The sequence below is a fragment of the Myripristis murdjan genome, chromosome 8 (genome assembly GCF_902150065.1).
Source record: "Myripristis murdjan chromosome 8, fMyrMur1.1, whole genome shotgun sequence".
NCBI lineage: Eukaryota > Metazoa > Chordata > Actinopteri > Holocentriformes > Holocentridae > Myripristis > Myripristis murdjan.
The window spans coordinates 17,087,127-17,107,410 of NC_043987.1; the positions used below are offsets into that span (position 1 = coordinate 17,087,127).

A 20,284-nucleotide genomic window follows, 5' to 3' on the forward strand; every position below is an offset into this window, starting at 1 on the left:
GAGGGAGAGAGAGAGGAAGAGAGAGTGTCAGTATAAGTCCTGCGTCATTTGTTCGTTCTGCTTTCATTTCTTTTAGACTCTTTTTCATCTCGTAGCCGTTCACTTGCTCCAATTCTGTTTTTTTTTTCCCACCCATTTCTCAGCGTTATATCTCTGTTATTGTCTGTCTGTGAATTGATGATGAGGCTCGTCATCAAGCAGAATGAGGAAATGATCCACATGAGCCCAGTGTATTAACAGTGGTGAGAATGGAAATCTCGTTGACATGGTTACCTCGGCCTTAGTCTTTTCAGATTATGCTAAGTGGGATAAGCTGGAGCTGAATTGGCTCCCTGGCTCACTTTCAGAGAGAGGCGGAGAAGCGGTTGTTACCGTGTTAAATTGATGTGCTCTCTCTCTTCTGTCTCTCCTGTCCTTTCTCTCCTCCCGGGCTTTCATTCTTTGGGCTCTGTTGTCTCTTTGTCCTTGATTTTATGCGCGCACACACACACAGACACACACACTTACGCACACACACCGTGACACCCACCAGTGTTTATGCATACTGTTGGTGCCATTTCACACTGTGTCAACTCGGAGGCATGTTTGACAGTATGCTTTGCAGCACCTGTTATTAGCAGACATGCTGAATGATTTGATGAGCCATTAGCTGACTAACTAAAGACTAAAAAAAAACAACTCTCACTTTGAATCTGTCTGTCTTTCCCGGCGACCCTCTGTCTCTTTCTCTTTCTCTCTCTCGTCACTCCCTCTGTTGTGTTTATTTACAATGTTTGTTTTAGTTGTCTTTTAGTTCCCCATCTAATACCCGACTCCACTGCTAATCCTGTGTGGCCTCGCTCTGCTGGCCATCTGCTGATGGTTTGTGACTCATTTATCCAGCGGAGCTGCTCGCAAGTAAAACTCGACCCAGCAACAACAACCACAACACCACAAGAGTGTGTGTGAATAGTCAGATGATGACTGAAAACACCTGGTTTCCATGTCTGCCCGTCTCCAAAGGTCTTTCATCACATGGCGGCTCATACAGTCACACTGAGCCGGATGAAAGGAAAAGACTAGAGATGGAGGTAAACAACATAACCACGGCAGACCAAATGAGGTGAAGCGGGCGAAGGAGCAAAAAGGACAGCATGTGGGAGAGTGTAATAGAAATAATGAAACACAGAAAAGGAGAGGAAGATTGAGAGTGAGAAGGAGAATATGAAAGCGGGAGACAAGGCGGAGGCAGCGTGTTGTTGTGCTCTGTTTCATGGCAGTGGTCTGAGCAGCGAGGCCTGAGCTTGTTCTGCAGCTCCCCTCTGGCACCCACAGACAAGTGGAGGGCCTTTGTGGTTCACCGCACTGATGTGAACTTGATTAAATCTTTCCAGCCAAGAAAACAGACACGACACATCTCCCAGGCTCTCTCCGCAGCCCCTCCCTCTCTTCCTCCTCCCTCTCCTCCTCCTTGCCATCCCTCCCTCCCTCCCTCCCTTCCTCCCACACCGACATTTGCCATTATCCTTTCCTTATCTGCTCCTTCGATGCCTCGCCTCGCCTCCCTCTCTCAGCTGATCTGTTTTCCTTTCGGTCCGATCAGTACCTTCCCTTTTCTCTTTCCCCCTCAATAAACTAACCCCAACATCTGTCCTCTCTTCTCCTCTCCTCTCCTCTCCTCTCCTCTCCTCTCCTCTCCTCTCTTTTCCAACCAGCCTGTGCCGTTGCTCAGTTGAGTGACTTGTCCTTTCCCTTCTGGCTCTCCTGTCTCATCCACCTTTTCACTTACTCCCCTCTTCACCTCTTCTTCCCTTCTTCTGTCTCTTTCGCTACAGATCTGTCTCCCCCTCTCATGCTCCATCCCTCCTCCCCCCTTCTCCCTCCCTTTCTTTTTTCCTCAGACTATGCCTCCTGCATCCCTCTCTCAGTCTCTCTCTCTCTCTCTCTCTCTCTCTCTCTCTCTCTCTCTCTCTCCCCTTCCTCTTCATCACTCTCTCCTAGCAAAAGTGGCATAAATAACTTGTGGGCATGAGCAGACGTTAATTCTGGAGTTTTAAGGAGTGCAAAAACATGCAAATGCAGGAAATGTCCCTCAGTGACCTGCCTGGATGCACGCACTCACACACACACACACACACACACACACAAGGGGCATCTGAGGATCAGGCCCCAGTGAGTGCACAGCAGTTTACTCAGGGTGAGGTTTCCTACAGCTGACATGCTCGCCCCAGGTTTCAAAAACGGTCAAACAAGAATATTTTTTTTTTTTTTCCACTGCCAGAACTCAAAGCGCCACGGGGGCTGTAGAATAAATAAAGTCCTAATATTTCACATTAGCATTATTTCTTAACTGTAACGGGGAATAATGTATTTTGAGGTCTTTTTACAAATATAAAAAAATCTGTGTTTGTATCTGAATGGACGCTGTGCCCTCTGTGTGTCGACACAAATAGGAAATCAATTTTGAAAAAAAAACAAACAACAACAATAGATGTCAGTTACAATAGATGTTATCAATACTATATAATAGATGTTAACAATAGCTCATCGATTGCTTCTTTCCGGGGGGTATAAAAATTTCCGAGTAACATTCCCCAATTTATCAAACAACAACAACCAGAAATAGAAGCTGATATTTGGTTCAGGGTGTATGTGTGTGTGTGTGTGTGTGTGTGTGTGTGTGTGACGTACATACAGTGTGTGCATTTAGATCTCTGATGCAGAACAGAAGGAATCCACCCAGCTCAGTGTTTGGCTGTGCAGATTATCAGGAATTCATTGGTTGCGCATCACGTTGTTACGCAATAACACATTTGAATTTCAAAACCTTTTCAGGAGATTACGCTGTCTGCCCACTGCACACACACACACACACACACACACACACACACACACACACACACACACATGCACGCACACACACACATGTACACTCACACACACACACACACAAGCCACCCTTTCCACACAAAGCTCATGTCACTTTGAGCAGTAACATACTTGTTAATGAGCAGACATTAGTCACGGTACACACACACAGTAGTTAATGTTTTAATGTTACAGTGGATGTGTGTGAGTGTGTGTGGGTGGAGGCGGGGCGGGGGGAGGGGTGTCATGTTATTTGTAGTGTGTCAATGAGCAGCACCATTAAAAATGTAAAAACTCAGCACTAAAACGTATTATTTTTGTCATTATGGAAGAGAAACACAACGACGGTGTTGTATGAAAGTGTGTAAATCATTATCAGTCACATAAAAGTAATTTTATTTTAGTTATTTTACCAGTCACATGTCAGGCATAACACATGCAGGCATATTTAATGTTTTATTAGGATATTACTACTCAAAAATCGAGTTTAGTCTAATTTTCAGTACAAACAGGAGAGGATTTAGGATTTGGGACGCCCTGATTTTTTCGTGCTGTCTGGTCACTGTACTGGGAAGTCAATGGCCGTTGTGCAGATTCCAGTTCTTGTTTTATAGCACTGGGCCAAAATAACTATACTATATCAATATCCTGACATGAGACCAGGCATATTCTGGGGTTTTGGATATTGTAATATTGTGATGTGGCCTAAGTGTTGCCTTTTCCTGGTTTTCAAGGCTGCATTACAACATAGGGATGCAATTTTCTGAACTTATTCGACTGTCGGAGCTGTTTAATTTGCTTCTACCTTCTTGGTCATCATATCCACATTACTCATGACTGTTTATCCAAAAAAAAAAAAAAAAAAAAAATCTATTGTGTACAACTATCTTATGAAATCACCAATAGGTCTTTTTCACAGGGGTAATTTTTTACATGAAATAGCAGGGTAAACACTGGTGTTATGAATGACATTTTAATTACAATTTGTTTTTTGTGCTATTTTCTGGGCTGCCATTCATTTTCATGACAGCAGGTGCCACCTTTTTGTCAAACTGTAGATGTCTTTTTTTTTTTTATACAATATTCTGCACAGTTTTGCAACATTTTGTAATTAGATGTTAGCGCGTGGTGGTGCAGGATAGACGCAGTGTGGATGCACCACTCCCACCGCTGTGATGTGTGTGTGCATAATGCAGCTTTAGTTCAGTGACAAGGGACTGGACAAGTCCTCCGCTGACTTGAAGAGGCACGCACCGCAATCCTGCCTGTTTTACCCCAAACAACATTAACACACACACACACACACACACACACACACACACACACACACACACACACATATATATAAGTCAGGTAGGAGCAAAGAAAGGGGAGGTTATAGGAGGCAGGCAGCTTTTGTTGTATCTAAGCAACAACAGACAGCAGAGACGGTCCTTGATCACTGCTGATGATGTTTCATTGTGTGTGTGTGTGTGTGTGCATGTGTCTGTGTGTGTGTGTGTGTGTGTGTGTGTGTGTGTGCCTGTTCACACACACACACACACACACACACACCTCTGTGGAGTAGACGTACAATATGCATGCATGTCTGTTTCTGTGCATGTGTGTGAGTGTGTGAATGTCTGCCTTGGCGTGTGTGAGTATGTGCAGCCCTGAGCCCTGTACAGTACACAGCCCTGTTAAATGTGCCTCAATGTGCTGATGCCACCGTTGCCATGGCAGTGAGTGATGCCTGTAACCACCACCATAACCACAGAGAGGGGAAAGGATTCAGATGAGAATGTGGGATGCTGAGATTTTCATTCTGCTCTGGATAATTTAGCATGTCTGTGTGACTTGTGTGTAGTGGTATTAGTGTGTGTGTGTGTGTGTGTGTGTGTGTGTTGGCAGGTGAGTGAGAGACAGAGAAGGAGAGAATGAGAGTTAGCTAAGCTCATATGAGCACATTATTGAGTAAAAGAAAAACTTTGATCATGTCTTTTTGTCAGACACACAGTTGTGAAAGAGACCTACACTGCCCTCTATTGGATGGAAGTGCAAGAACAGAAGAACTGCTTGCAGTTCATGTTTGGGTTTTGGCAGATTATTCTGGAATATATGCCGACTGATGTTGTAAACAAATCTGATGTTGGGGCTATAATATAGATATATAGATATATTATATAGATATATATAATACAAATACAAATACAAGATATAGATATATCTTGTATTTGCCCTTTAAATCACTGAATTATTTATATATGTATTTTGCATTGTTATATGGCTTTGTCTGTGCTTTTTTTCTGTGCTTTGATGTTTGCTCTTATCATCATGTGGGATCTTAATTGAAAATCTAAAAGAGAGAGAGAAATCACTATCATATTTGATATATATGATATTCATATAGGAGCTTATAATCTGTCTGTGGTACTCAGTAGGGTGTTTATAAACTTTTGATCTTTTATAATGTTTTGTTTTTATTTTCTGTGGTGTTTACAAGAAGAATACTTGTATTTTGTTGATATGTCATGTCATGTCATGTGATGTCATGTTATGTCATGTCATGTGATGTCATGTCATGTCATGTCATGCTATGTCATGTCATGTCATGTTATGTGGACAAGTTGATCATTGTTTCCCAGCACCTTTACTGAATTCTTGCAGGTGTCTGCCCACAGTCAGTGTAGCTGGAGAAACCCAGGCATGGTCTCCTGTCTGTAGAAGAGGCCGTTTGCTGACATTTATGTTTGTGTAGCATGAAAAATAATTTCCACAGATTTGGCCATTGCCCAAGCCAGATATTCCATCGCAGTCACTGTGAAGCATACGTTTAGTTTGGTTCTGTTTCACTGTTATGTCACAGTGCCTTGGTATTATCATGATTCATATTTTGTAACCCTTCAAAAACATACCATACGTCATACAAACATAATTACACACCAATTACACACACTTTGCTTTTGGGAAATTGTTTTAATGTTTATGTATGTTCTGTATTCAGCTGTGGAAAAATCATGAATTTGGAGCGAGAATATTGTGCCGCTGACTGTCGTGTAAAGAATCTCAGTGTGTCCTTGTGTGAAAGTTTGCATCGTCTCAACACCATTCAGTGAAGGAGCCTGCTTCCCCTGCCGCTGTTTCTGATTTCATTTGAATATGCAGAGTGGAGGCACTGAAACAGACTCGATGAATAGACTTTTCAGGATCGCTGTGATCTCTGCTCTTTGTCTGTTACGCTGTCGCCATGTTTTAGCAACATCACTGTAAGTTGAGATATGAGTGCACTGGAGGGGCTATTATTTTTGTAGCTGGGTTGTAAAGCCTGTTGTTCTGTCTCGTGTTGTTATTATCACTTCCATTTTTCTTTTATCTGCAGTGTCCTTGCCTGGCAGCTCGTCTGGGTGTGTTGAATAGCTGCTTTTCAGCTACAAAGCGCTCAGCTACTTTTTTCCTCCTCTATCTGTCTCCATCTCTGTGGTCCTTATTCATTATGAACCACATATAATGAGGAGGATTAACGGTGTTTAAGGTTGCTATGGCACTAAAAACTGAAGCATCGTCCACACAAGCTGATGTGGATATAATTGCATTGGTGTTCAGGTATTTAAGGCCTGTGTTGTAGCTGAGAAAATATAACCAAAAAATATTGAATGGATTTGTTTTAGTATATAATATTAAGCACCCAAAATGTGAATTTGACCCTGACCGTGATCTTGACCTTTGACCTAGATACTCCAAAGTGTAATCAGCTCATCTTTCACTCATGGCCAGTCCCTCAGTGAAGTTTCATCCAAGTCCTGCTTTTGGTTTTTGAGTTATTTAGCGCTAACAGACCATCAAACAAACAGAGGCAGAAGCAAAAAAAACAACTAAAAACGTTTACAGCTGTCCTCTGAAAAAAGTTTGGTGGTTTTCCTGTCCAAGTGTTGTTCCCCATATGCATCTAAAAACATTGTAGCTGATGTTCAAATCAGTTATTATATTACTGGTAAGCAGTTCACTTGTCTTTACAGTGCATCATGATAATTTTATTGTGGTAATTTTATAAGGAGCTTACTTTCCACTGAAATTTAACTGGACAGCGGTTCACAACCTCCCGAATTTCAAACGCACCAAAAAAAAAAAAAAAATTACGGTACTTTTAATCTGTGACTTTCCAGTATCTCTGGCTATCTGGCTGTCCTCTCTCTGATGGGTGATGGATCAATAACATGATCTATAGGTCTGCAGTGTTGAGGCCGTGTATTAAATGTATTTATTGATTAGTTACTTAACCTGAACAATAAACAGATTTACATCTCTTTCTCTTTCAGTCTCTAGCTTTAACTGCAGTACCTTTTAAGCTTAGAAGTATTAAGTGCTGATGCTTACTAATTACTGATAAAACCTACTGAAGGGGAAAAATCAATTCACTGACATATCACAATTCTTTTTTTGTTTTGTTTTGTTTGTTTGTTTTTCTCAAATTTTTAAATTGTTTTTTGAGGCCTAAATTGATATAATAATAATAAAAAAAATCACAAAAAATCGAATTGCAATGCTTGTAGAATCACAATACTTAAGTGCTTAAACACTTAAATACTTAATGTGCATTGTTTTTGCAAGTATTATTCATATACAGTCCCTCAAAATGTATGATTCAACTTTTTCCCTGTGGTTTAACGTTAAAAAAGCAAACAAAAATTGCAATAAATCGGAATACGAGTCACAATGCTTGTAGAATTGTAATATTTAAGAATCACAGGACAAACCAAATCAGTAGCCAAATGTATTGAATTGGAAAATAAGCATATTGTTCCATCCCTAATAAAAACCGTCAACATTTTTTATTCCTTAAAGCTCAGTCCCCTTACTGGATGATGCTAGCTGCATATAATCAGTCACCATCGTGTATGCTAAAGTCAGCATGAATCACTGAGCAAACAATTCACTGTGGACCGGTTAGTGATTTTTCATAACTTAAAGCATAAGATGACCAACTGAACAATCTTTAAAAAAACGTGTTCCTTTAAAAAAGACCAATAGAGGCATTTCTTTGCTAAGGATTAAAACCCAGATTATTTCTGTTTTTTGTTGTTGTTGTTTTTATAATGGCCCCAGATTGAGTGATGATGGTTCACCAACAACCCGACACCCGTCCGTCTCTCCTTCCACCCCATCAAATCAGAGTGGTGTCATGGCTCCTTGAATCTCGCTGGAAGCTCTCTCTCTCTCTCTCTCTCTCTCTCTCTCTCTCTCTCTCTCTCTCTCTCTCTCTCTCTCTCTCTCTCTCCATCACACAAATACGCAGACATACACTCACATTCTTTCTCTCTCTCCCTCTCGCTCTCTCTCTGTCTCTAGTGGGTGAAGCCAGGAACCTCATCCCCATGGATCCTAACGGTTTATCAGACCCTTACGTTAAACTCAAGCTCATCCCAGACCCAAAGAACGAGACCAAACAGAAGACCAGGACCATCCGCTCGTCCCTCAACCCCTGCTGGAACGAGTCCTTCACTTTGTGAGTGCACGAGTGTGTGTGTGTGTGTGTGTGTGTGTGTGTGTCACAATCAAGACAGAAAAAACACAGACACAAGGTTACAATAAGAGGGCAGCACATCAACGAAGAGGCAGAACTAGTGAAACATTTACATATCTGTGTTTTCACCTGCTCTCACTTTCTCACCTGTGTGTGTATGTGTGTGTGTGTGTGTGTGTGTGTGTGTGTGTGTGTGTGTGTGTGTGTGTGTATGTGTGTGTGTGTGTGTGTGTGTCTATGTGTGTGTGTGTGCTCAGTAAGCTGAAGGCATCAGATAAGGACCGCCGCCTGTCCATCGAGGTGTGGGATTGGGACCGAACCACCCGGAACGACTTCATGGGCTCGATGTCCTTCGGGGTGTCTGAGCTGATTAAAGCTCCAACCTGTGGATGGTCAGACAGCCAAGCACTTTTCATATTTCTCAGCACCGAGTCCCATTTTCTGTCATTCATTCAAACACAGCAGTGGAAAAGGGACTCAAATTAAAATGCCATAATGCCAAATGCCATATTAAAATGTTAATGCCCTTCATTTATAACCATACAGAGAGCAACTTCACTGCTATCTTTAGTGACGGTAACTTCGCTGTACCACTTTCACTTTCATTTCTCACTTGTTTCCAGTCTTGAAAAACCATTATAAATGTCCCTTTTAAAAAAGTCAAATACATCTTTAAATTGCTCACCCGCAAAAATGGTTGCAAATTCTGCTTTATATCACATTTCATGAAGTATTTATGACAAAGCACTGCCCTGTATACATCTACACGGTTCTGCAGTGGTTATACTTGAACTCAGACTTCAGAATTCATGTCTTGTAAATTTCCCACCTGCGAACACGGTGTCAACTCAGGATAACTGACTGCTCAACAGGGAACGCCACGGAAAAGAGCATCCATTTTCTGCAGGTGACGTTGTGGATACCTGCAGGCCGGAAATTTATAAGATAGAAATTCCAAGATCTGAGTTCAGGTTAATGCACTTAGCAGGAGAAATGGTGTGGATGTATACAAGGAAATGTCTTTATGTAAATGCTAAATAAAACTTGTCGCAACCATTTTTTGTGTGGAAAAATTCAAGTCATATTTAACAGTTTCCCAGTTTCCAAGAGGACATGTGTAATGGTTTTTCAGGGTGCAAACTAGAGCCGGCCAGGCTGCGATGAAGGCTGGCAAGCAAAGTGGTAAGTTTCTCAACACCAGAGTTGGCACTGAGGCTCTGCTGTGTACAGGTATAAATGATGGGTATCAACATTTTAATAAGGCATGGGTTGTCAAGGCTAGTTACACCCATGTTAATTACTCCATGTTTCTACAGGTAACACACATCAACCATCCGTTTACTGGGCACTGACGTGTTTTGACTGTCATTAGTTAATTAATCGCACTTCAGCACTGGAAGTGAAATCACCTCAGTCCAGCTCTCGTAGTTGATCATATTATTGCACCGCTTAGCTGAACTCACGCCTCCTCACATTTATTCAGGATCATTTGCAGAGCTGCTTGGAGAGTAGAAATGCAAATATCAAATACAAATAGAGAAGAACTTCCTTTTCAGCATTCAGTAGCGTTGTCTGTTCACGCCTTGAAAAGCTGAGATTCCAGATGGTCTCAAATAGCAGTTCTCCCATCAGTGGTGATAACAGACACCCTAAACCTCCAAATAAAACTCTTTTTTTTTACAAGAATAATGAAATGATTTGGTAACTTGCAACTGTACTGGCCCCCCAAACTATGCACCTAACTTCACAGCAAAAAAAAAAAAAAAAAAAAAAAAAAATAGAACTAAAATAAAGAGGCAGCTCCATTCACAGTGACAAACAGCATCTGTTGGCACCAGCCAGCCTGGCTCTCCTCCTCTGTCGCTGTCTTTGTCTTCCTGCTCTGTTTCATGTTGATAAACACACGCTCACAGTGATGTGAAGGTCTCGGCTCCACGGCCCAGCGAGGTGCCATGTTAGCATACCCGCTGTCGCTGAGCCTAAACTAAACCTGATTCACCGCTGCTGAGAGGAGGAAGAGACTCCTGGAAATACCAATGCTCAAAGAAGCTTGTCACTGGCAAAACGGAAACTAGCACTACTACTATAAAAAATGATGGGTGTGTGCATGTGTGTGTGTGCGTATTTGTGTGTGTACAGGCATGAATATAAATGTGTCTGAGTGTATTGTATATACTAGATGTCGAGCAGAGCAACCCAGAGGATGTTTACGTTAGGCAGGAAGCTGAGTCAGGTCGGTGCTGACGGAGAGCAGACCTGTCAGCAGAGCCGGTACACACGCCGTTTGCTAGACAGCATCCAGCATCACATCCAGACACAAAATACTCAACAGCTGCTTAGGATTAAAGGGACAATTCACCCATTTTGAGAAATGTGATATTGTTTTCCTAAGTGCCATGTAGGACAGCAGAGATGCTCTCCTCCAGGATACGGGCTGAGTGCACCCAAAACAGCTGGATGTCTGTCCTGTCTTCGGGCAGGTGCCCCCCCCCAACTGAAACTATATTGCTTACACTTACAATACCAACTACAGTGACATAAAAATATACAGAAAAAGTCTTTAGTTTTAGTCTGTCAGTTTGGTGAAATTTGTCAACCCAACATGCACGAGGAGGCCTTGGTGCTGGTGTTTAATGAGATCATGACTGGGACGGGACTGTGAATCAGTTACTTTCACAAAGTGTTGTGTTTGTATTTAAAGACCTATTCTGAACTTCTTAAATCTTGCCCCTGACAAACACTTGCCATATTAGAAAAAAAGAACAAACAAATCCAAAACTAAAAGTGAAACTAATGAAAACCAAACTAAAATGAAACATTTGTTTAACAATAACAATGAAACTGAAACTAACATCTCCACTGTGGAAACTCAACACAAACTGAATGGAAAACAAAAATTAAGAAACTAAATGAAAATAAAAACTAATGAAAAATACAAAACTATAATAATGTTCAACAGCAGTTTAACCAACGAATATCCTGCAAAATGAAGATGCACATATGATTACCAAGTGCACAAGCTCAACCGACTGTGCAAGTGATTCTGATGTGTGTTTTGATACATTCTGTATCAAAACACACATCAGAATGTAAGGTGGCCTGTGCAGTTTGATATGTAGTCTGCTCTGTATGTTTTCATGAATTCATTATTTTTATGATATCAAATATTGATCCAAAATGAGTGAACTATCCTTGTAAATGGTGCAGGTATCGATTGTTTATTTGCTAGATCATGATGGATGGATCATGGATAGGGTGCTGGGTCAAACATAAATGGACAAATAAATTGATCTGTAGACCTACAGTTCACAGACGGCTTGATAAATCAATAAGCTGTCAGATAAACAACACAGTGACCAAATTTACAACTCTCTCCCACTCTCTCTCTCTCTCTCTCTCTCTCTCTCTCTCTCTCTCTCTCTCTCTCTCTCCCTCTCTCTCTCTCTCAGGTATAAGATGCTCAACCAGGAGGAAGGCGAGTACTACAACGTGCCCATCCCCGAGGTGGACGATGTCAACCTGGAGCTGCGACAGAAGTTCGAGGTGAGGACGAGGAGGAGGGTCGCGCTCTTTCATAGAATAAAAGTGCATCTGTGTTTAAAAATCAAATACGAATGATAATATTCACTAAAACCATAAGTAGGTGCTCTGTTTTCACCTCTGCTGCACACACCCACACACACATACACACACACACATACACACACACATACATAGTGTACACACACATGCACATAGGCTACAGCACCAAACATGCTAAGCTGTCACCATGGTAACCTCACTCTGTGCTCTCGCTTGTGCTTTTCATCCTGTCTGTCGGCGAGGAGATCGCTTTCCCTCAGCATCAAATGAATGGATCCGAGGGAATGCTCTCAACTTTAATTCAACCCAAATTTAATCTGAGCTTGGCGCTGTACACCAACTGCAAAATCCCTCATCTGGAGGAGAGTAGGCAGAACAGATGTGAGGTTTTTGTCCTGCTGTCACACTTCCTTCAGCATTAACTGGTTTTCTGTCACTTTGGGTTTTTCCTCCCTCTGTGTCGCTTTGGTCCTCTTATTCAGCCACGCTCAGCTGTCTCTCAGGGACAGTTTAGTGAAACTGACACTCACTCTGGCCAAACTGTTTTTTTGCAGGCCTCCATTTAGGTTATTGTCAACACATTAAAATACTACACATCATTAAAAAAGGTTGTGCAGTGTCTTAACATACTTTCCATACTTCTAACTTGTGATTAGAAGGTTGCTACTGAAAACCACTAAGAAACTATGCAGAAGTTCCTAAGAATAAGAGAGAGAAGTGAGGAAGAGAGAGAAGGGCGACGGCGTTTTATTAAAGTTTTATTAAAGTCGAAGCCCCCATGTGAGGGTGCACACAGAGAACTATATCAATACAAACACAGGAGTGCAAATGTCATTTCCTCCGTGCGCTAGATCTCAAGACATGGAGTCTTGTTGTTTTTTAATTTTACATTTCTCGCCATACGACGCTGGCCTTGAGTTTCCTCCGAGGCTAGCGTCTTCACACATCTGTGTGTGGGTTGCCTTGGAAACCAGGGCAAGATGCACACTGATGTGACAGCGGAGGGCTTATTCTATCTTCTAGCTGTGCCTTTGATTGTTCTGTCTAACCTTTTGGAAGCAGGATTTCTAGCTAGATGCAGTGGTGTGGTGGTGGATATACCCACCTATCAGCCAAAATGCCATTGAAATATATAGGAGAGTATACCCACTTCCTCCTTGGTGATTTGTCCATCTACTTAATAGTTTACCCACCTCATCAACTACATGATAGATAGAATCAAAGCAAAGGGTCATCACAGTCGCTCTGTTGCCCTCATGGGTATTTTTCACCATGCCCTGTCCCAGGAAAACACACATTCACACATGCACACACCCGCTAACCTTTGACCCAACTAACAAGTGAGTTTCTTCTTTCTTCTAGGCCTGCCAGTTAAATATCCACTATCTCAAGGTAGCTCCTCTGCCTGCTCCCTCTCTTATTCCTCTCTCTCTCTCTCTCTCTGCCCTCCCCCCTCCTCTCTCTCTTTTCCCACGGTGTCCACCCTGCATCCACCTCTCGCAAACCTATTATGATTGTTTGTGGAGCTCTGCTGAGCCTCCACAAATAAATCTGATTTACTAACAAAGGCTCTCAACGGCATACAGCGGAAGCAGCCCAATTCATCCACTGAAATTATGGGCTTAGCACACATCGAATTAACATGTTTGTTTTTTTGTTTTTTTTTTTCAATCTACCACTGCCTTTGGCACACTCAAACACTTTATTTCACTCTGTTCTTGATTATTTCACTCAATCACTCACTTACAAAGCACTTACACATACAGTTAAAGTCGCCACATATAATTTTAACATTAATCAACGGACATTTTGAGACACTACTGTGATTACTGTGAACAAACAAGACCATTGCTGAGAGGGCTGCCAGCCTCTTCATTGCATTTTAAATTGTTTGCCATTTGCTCAGGGGAAATTTGCTTGATTGCTTTATGGCACAAAACAGAGCGAGTGGCAACATCCATTTTGCAGCAAGAGGCCTCTGGGTTAATGGGAAACCAAGTGAATCACTAGAGGTCATAACAGCATCATTGGCATGAGATCAAGACTAACAGTCGTCTCAGTTATGGTGTCCTTTGTTTACAGTGATTATAACAATGATTTATTGATGCTACACCATCTCTTACACATGCACAAACACGGCATTGTTGTTAGTAAATTTGTGGACCACTTAAGCCTCTGGTGGGATCGTCATTCTCACCACCATCGATGCACTATCATTAGCCAGGAGAGCCTCACACCTGTTCCTCATTGGCTGAAAGTGGTCTACATCCCGCCCTCTACTAGTCTGTCATTGGTCCGGACTATAGAAGGCTGTTAGGAAGTTAAGCATGGATGGTCACTAACAGAAACGCACTAACTGTATATAGTGTATGAATGCACACGCACATCTTTGGTGTGCATGCCAAATCTGTCCACACAGTGGCAGCATTTTATTAATTTTAACACCGGTGTGTGACTATATTGTATGTGTGTTTGAAAACCACTGTGTGGCCCCACTACAATGCACAGAGGATCTTCTGTTTGTTTTGAAACAGCTGGATGTGCTAAACTGTTTGTAAACTGTTTGTATGATGTGCTCTTGTCTGATTTTCCATGGGAAGTCAACGTTAATCCTTGTCAGTGTTGTAAATTTATATTTCCATTCTCAAAATCACCACTAGGTGTCTTTCCAGTGTAAGGATGGCAAAGGTAAATGCATTTTTTTTGTGAAAGCCACAGGGTAGGTAAGCAGCATCCCCTGCAGCTGGCAACAAAGTAAGCACAGGATCATCAATCCATCCGAATGTTTCCTGGCAACAAGATTTTGCTGCATGATGGAAATGATAAGGCAGTAAATGCAATTAACTATCTGGTAAGATAAAAGACAGAGTACTCTGGATCTCAAGGACCAGTGCTGAAAACCATTAGCAGCATCAGGCAACACTCCCCGTTCTTCTGTCCAGTGGAAGTCACAATTTTGCATTTTTTTGCTCTTAATTAAATTGTTTCAGACAGAGCTAGATAACATGAATCAAACAAATGCCATGACAGCTTTTTTTTTTTTTTTATTCGCTAAGCACACTGCAACATTGAGCCAAGAGCAGAGGAATGGTTGGCCCGATAGCAAGTATCTGAGCCCCGCTGGTTGCCTATTTTCACTGGCATTATCTGACAGAAACAGACATCCACTGGAGCCATGATGGCAGCTGGCAGGGCTCTAATTGCCCTTTGTGTTAAAAGAGGCTTGGCAGGCCAGTCATTATAACAACGGGGTCCCTGCAACGCTGGGCCCCCCTGCAGACCGGCCACCTCACAGTTTCCCAGCAGAGAGACGTCTCTCCCGGTCAGAAAGCAGCAGAGAGACTGGCATGGCGGTAGAGAGCGCTATGTCTTTCAACACAGAAGGAGAAAACGAACAAAGGGGCTTCGTTTGACTCTGACTTGTAAAATGGCCGACAACCAGCGTTCTGTGGCGTTTCACTGAAATATGTCAGTGTTTTCATTTTGATGCCTTGTAACTGATAACTGCCCGGTAATAATGTACATCACAATCTTATAAAACATAGCTCCATAACTTCCTCCAGAACGTAACACCATTACCTCATTATATTAATAAAATAACATGTTTAATTGATGTTATGTAACATTATTGCCTAATAATTAATGTAACTTGAGTTATTAAATTCTTTTTATTCTAATTTATTACACAACATAATTATGATATAATCAAAACCTGATACCCTTATGAGGTAATAATCACTGGTTGTTGTGATAATGTGATGTTACTATTACTGTTACTAGTACTGTATCTGTGAATGTAATCAACAAGTTTTAAACACAATTAGAGAGAATTTTTTATTACATTTTGGCAAGTTATTACATTACCCAACTGTTATAACACTATCCGTTGCTCCATGCTTCAAATCCTAGTAATAATACATTTATAATACTGAAAGAAGAAGACACACACACACACACACACACACACACACAGACACACACACACACACACACACACACACACACAGACACACACACACACACACACACACACACACACAAACCCAGTGTATATCAGTTGCATACGCTATCCCTGCTCCATTGGCCTGCTGCTTGGTTTCCACTGAGAAAACTGAAGCTTCGGTGTGTGATGTGGTCTGAGATCACAGCGAACACGATCTGACTCCAGACCAGCTGTTAGAGGCACCAGCGCCACAATTGAGTATGCGGTGTGTGTTCCCTCGCCCAAGTCCCATTTGAAGAGAAATCCATCATGCGTGGCATTACTTCTGCATATCGTGTACACAATGCAGTTAGATCGGAGAGGCACAGAGCAGCATTATGCAAACAACCAAATAATTGAGGTTTTCGTTCTCACTTCACACGCACTGAATGCCTCGTGGGTTTTTGCTTATTGTGTGTGAATGCTCGGCTATTAAAGCATGTGTACGAAAACTCATCTTAGAATCCAGACTAATTCAGACCTTGGATGTGCTCTGCGTCAGATAATGTCATTCATGTGTTTGTGTGTGTGTCGTATACCGCAGAAAGCCAAGCTGGGCCATGGTAAGAAAGTGATCACGCCATCAGACCACCGGCGGTTCAGTCTGCCCTCAGGTAACATGGACCGGGTCCGACTCGGTGATTTCCACTTCCTTGCCCTGCTGGGTAAAGGCAGCTTCGGCAAGGTTAGAAAAAGCTGTTTTCTTTCAGGTATGGGTTGGGTTTGCACAAAACTTTTTCGGACTGAGGTTGGGACAGTTACACAGTAGAGGATTGTTACGCTAGATGCCAAACAAAATGTAAAAAAAACTCACATAAAGTACAAAAAAGACACACTATAGAACAGTAGACTCAGCCTCAATAAAAAGGCATTTTTGGTATAGTAAATAATAATAATAAAAAAAAAAAAAGATAACACTGGATTTAAGCAATATACAGCATGTCCATCATAACCCAGTTGACTGCGACCTTTGACCCGTGGTGTTTTCATCACCTGTAGGTAATGCTGGCAGAGATGAAGTCAACAGAGGAGTTGTACGCCATCAAAATCCTGAAGAAGGACGTCGTGATCCAGGACGACGACGTTGAATGTACCATGGTGGAGAAGAGGGTGTTAGCCCAGCGAGACAAGCCGCCCTTCCTCACACAGCTCCACTCCTGCTTCCAGACCGTGGTGTGTACACATGTAGCCGCCGCAAGAAGTCCTGCACTGCCGCCGTAATGCTGCTTGAGCTCCCTCAGAAGGAACCGCGAGGGAAATATTGACGTGGTGGTCAAAAAACACATTTCAGAGATATAAGTTTCTCTTTGACAATGTGCATCAGTTTTATTCTGTTAACAGGCAGTTGTCAGACTTACTAGCAGAGAAAAAAATACTTGAAAATCCTTATACTTACCTGTGAGGTTCTGTGGAAAAAAAAGTATTGGCTAGATTTTTGACTCCACCACCTTGAAGACACCCACAATAACATTTCATAGTATCTAGTAAATAACAACCATATTCCAACCGAAAAGTTACCTCTGTACTCAATCACAAACATAGGATTTAGCTTTGCACTCACCTGAAATGCTGATTTGTATAAGAAAAAGATTATTTGTCCAAAAAAAGTCTTAAATTTAGTCTTAAAGGGGTCTTAAAAAGCATTATATTTGACCCTCTGAATTCGTAGATGACATGTTACTTATTTCTGTTTCTTTTTTGTTTTATGTCTTTATGTCCCAGAGGAGAGAGAGAGTGGGATAAAGAAAACTATTTTATCTTTTCTTTATCTTATCTTAACCTTTTCTTTTCTTTTATTTTCTTTTATCTTATCTTTTCTTTTGTATCATATTTTCATTTCTTTCCTTTTCTTGTTTTATCTCATCACATCTTATTGCATCTTTTTTAATCTTATCTTTTCTTTTATGTTATCTTATCTCAGACATGCACATGTGCCTCTTCATATATATATATATATATCCTGTCTGCCCTTAATGTCTGTATTTACCTTTGCTGCTCATATTTATTCACACTCTCGCCGGTGCCCCTGCAGAGAAAGTAGAAAAAACGTGGACTGAGTTGAGACCGCTCCTGAATACTAAGTGACCCGGGTGGCGTCAACTCTTTGCAGAGAGAGGCTGACTCAGAGGGTCTCTAATGAAAACTGCATTTACTGATGAAAGCTACACCTGAGTCATGATAGGGGTTTGTTGACCCAGCCGCTGTACTGAAAGAATGGATCACGCAGGGGATTTTAATGTCTCTGGAGGAGAACAATATGTTTATAAATACCGTAATAGGCTGTTAGACATGATGCTTTTTTCCTAAGAAAAAACTAGAGGGAGGCTTGGGAGGCTTTTTCATCACTGAGGTTTCATCCGGCATAAATTGTCATTTTGTGTTCAGTGATCTACTTCTGCTCCTAGGGTTATACAGCTATTACATTTTTTATGATTCCACCTCACATTTATTCAGTGGATATATATATCTTCCTCCTATCTTGAATGGTAATGCCTTGTAATGTAGTGCCTTTTTTATGTTTGTCATTGCGTGGCCTGGGTTTCAATGGGACAATAACTTCCTCCTGTGTTGTAGGATCGGCTGTACTTTGTGATGGAGTACATCAATGGAGGAGACCTCATGTACCACATCCAACGTGTGGGCAAGTTCAAGGAGCCGCAGGCAGTGTGAGTGTTTTTAACCCAGTGTGTTGCATCCAGATTGAGCTTTCTGGCTCATATCAGATGAAATGGTGGCACATGGTGGCAAAATATCCTCCTGCTCATGCTCGTGCTCATGTGGGCTGCTAGTCCACAAAACTGTATTTGTGTCTCTCCATTCACTTACATGGTGTGACAGAACATTTGGCAAAATAACACTTTTAGCGCATAAACAAACACAGACAAAGAGGATTATGACATACAACTATTTGCTAAGTGCTATCAAGTTGTTTCTTCCTGGCACAAGGTTACTACGCAAAAGTTTCCTGCAGACACCACCTGCCTTATCTATTTTCCAATTCAACTAGGAAAATTTCCTTTAAATGTTGTACAATCGGTCTTAGTGAGGTTATTTACCAACACTGTAGTATTTGTAGTAGATTACTGATTACTAATTACACTGTTAAAAATATAATAAGTAATGTAACTATTTTAACTACTTTATCAAAATAGGCTGCCCATTGCTCTAAGCAGGCTGGCTGCTCAGAGTGATGGGCACTGATTTGATTGGCAGATGAGAGGCGGTGCAAATTCAAACAAGACTCAAAATGGCTCTATTAACTTGGCACGCTGCCTAATTATTAGAGCCTGTCTAGACGATGATGACTGCTATTTGTAGATGAATGTATCTTATCATGGCGTGAGTCTGAGTTTTCACTAAAGTATAGATATAATTTTCTGCTTTCCCATTTTGCAGGTTTTACGCGGCGGAGATCGCAGTGGGTTTGTTCTTCCTGCACCGGAAGGGAATCATCTACAGGTGAGGTGACCCAGAGCAAAACCAGCAGTTTCATGACAAACCACATTCACCCCAACTCCAAGATTTAGCTGCTCTCATTGACTCGGTGGTGGTGTGTAAAAATTGGCTTCAAGCATTTGCAGAAAATTAGGTTGTCGTTGTGGATTTGGGGGAGTAACAGGTGAGGCGAGTCAGAGCAAAGACTCTTCCTGGTTTGTTAGAATGAAACGTAAAATGCAGCAAGCCTGATGAGCAGGAAAGGGGGTTTTCGGAGAGGGGTGACTCATTGGAGAGACAGAAAGAAAGAAAGAAAGAAAGCGTTTCAGGAAAAAATCAATATGAAGCAGTTTAGAGTTTAGTTTATTGCAGCAGAAAACATGGCAGAGGAGGTGAGGCTAATGGAACACAGGAGCAGAGATAGGGAATTGGATCGGGGCATTGTGAAATAGTTGAAGCCGTGACTTAGACAGGGAGACTGAAGGGCAGACAGAGAATAAGAGAATTGGTAGATCACAGAGATAGAGACAGAAAGCGAGAGGAGGGGTGGTAGAGAAGGGAGCAGCACACACACAAACACAGAGAGAATGAGAAACAGGAGGAAGAGGAGGAGGAGGAGACCTGCGCAGGCTTAGAGAGAGAATTGCAGAAAGTGAGATTAAAAGGGCAGGGAATGTACAGTATGCATTTAACCTTGTTCCCTGCTGGTTTTTTCTGTAGTCAAGCTGCAGAGTTTGGATAGGAGACGAGCACTACCTCCACGCTAATCATCCTCGCTGAAAAGGAAAAAATAGAAATGAAATAGAAAGAAGGGCTCAACAGAGGTTAAGGTGACCACGTTCCTTTTCAAGACTCACATCCATTCTTAATGCCGTCTGCCTTCTGTATAGCGGCCTGCCTTTGTTTCGTGACTTCAGACAAATGAGAGTCTGAGTGGG

The 20,284-nt window shown here is 41.8% G+C and overlaps 1 protein-coding gene across 2 annotated transcripts in view; it reads left to right on the top strand.

Moving 5' to 3' along the window:
• The window catches only part of prkcab (protein kinase C, alpha, b), a 114,833-nt gene that overhangs the window by 80,826 nt on the left and 13,723 nt on the right, over window positions 1-20,284 (top strand). The window contains exons 6-13 of one of the 2 annotated variants that reach the window (XM_030057930.1): window positions 8,173-8,329; window positions 8,605-8,739; window positions 11,797-11,890; window positions 13,292-13,321; window positions 16,456-16,596; window positions 16,911-17,084; window positions 18,486-18,577; window positions 19,308-19,370. In XM_030057930.1, coding sequence (XP_029913790.1) covers window positions 8,173-8,329; window positions 8,605-8,739; window positions 11,797-11,890; window positions 13,292-13,321; window positions 16,456-16,596; window positions 16,911-17,084; window positions 18,486-18,577; window positions 19,308-19,370 — 886 coding nt within the window. The remainder of the gene's footprint in view (window positions 1-8,172; window positions 8,330-8,604; window positions 8,740-11,796; window positions 11,891-13,291; window positions 13,322-16,455; window positions 16,597-16,910; window positions 17,085-18,485; window positions 18,578-19,307; window positions 19,371-20,284) is intronic. The other variant, XM_030057931.1, reaches the window with a different exon arrangement.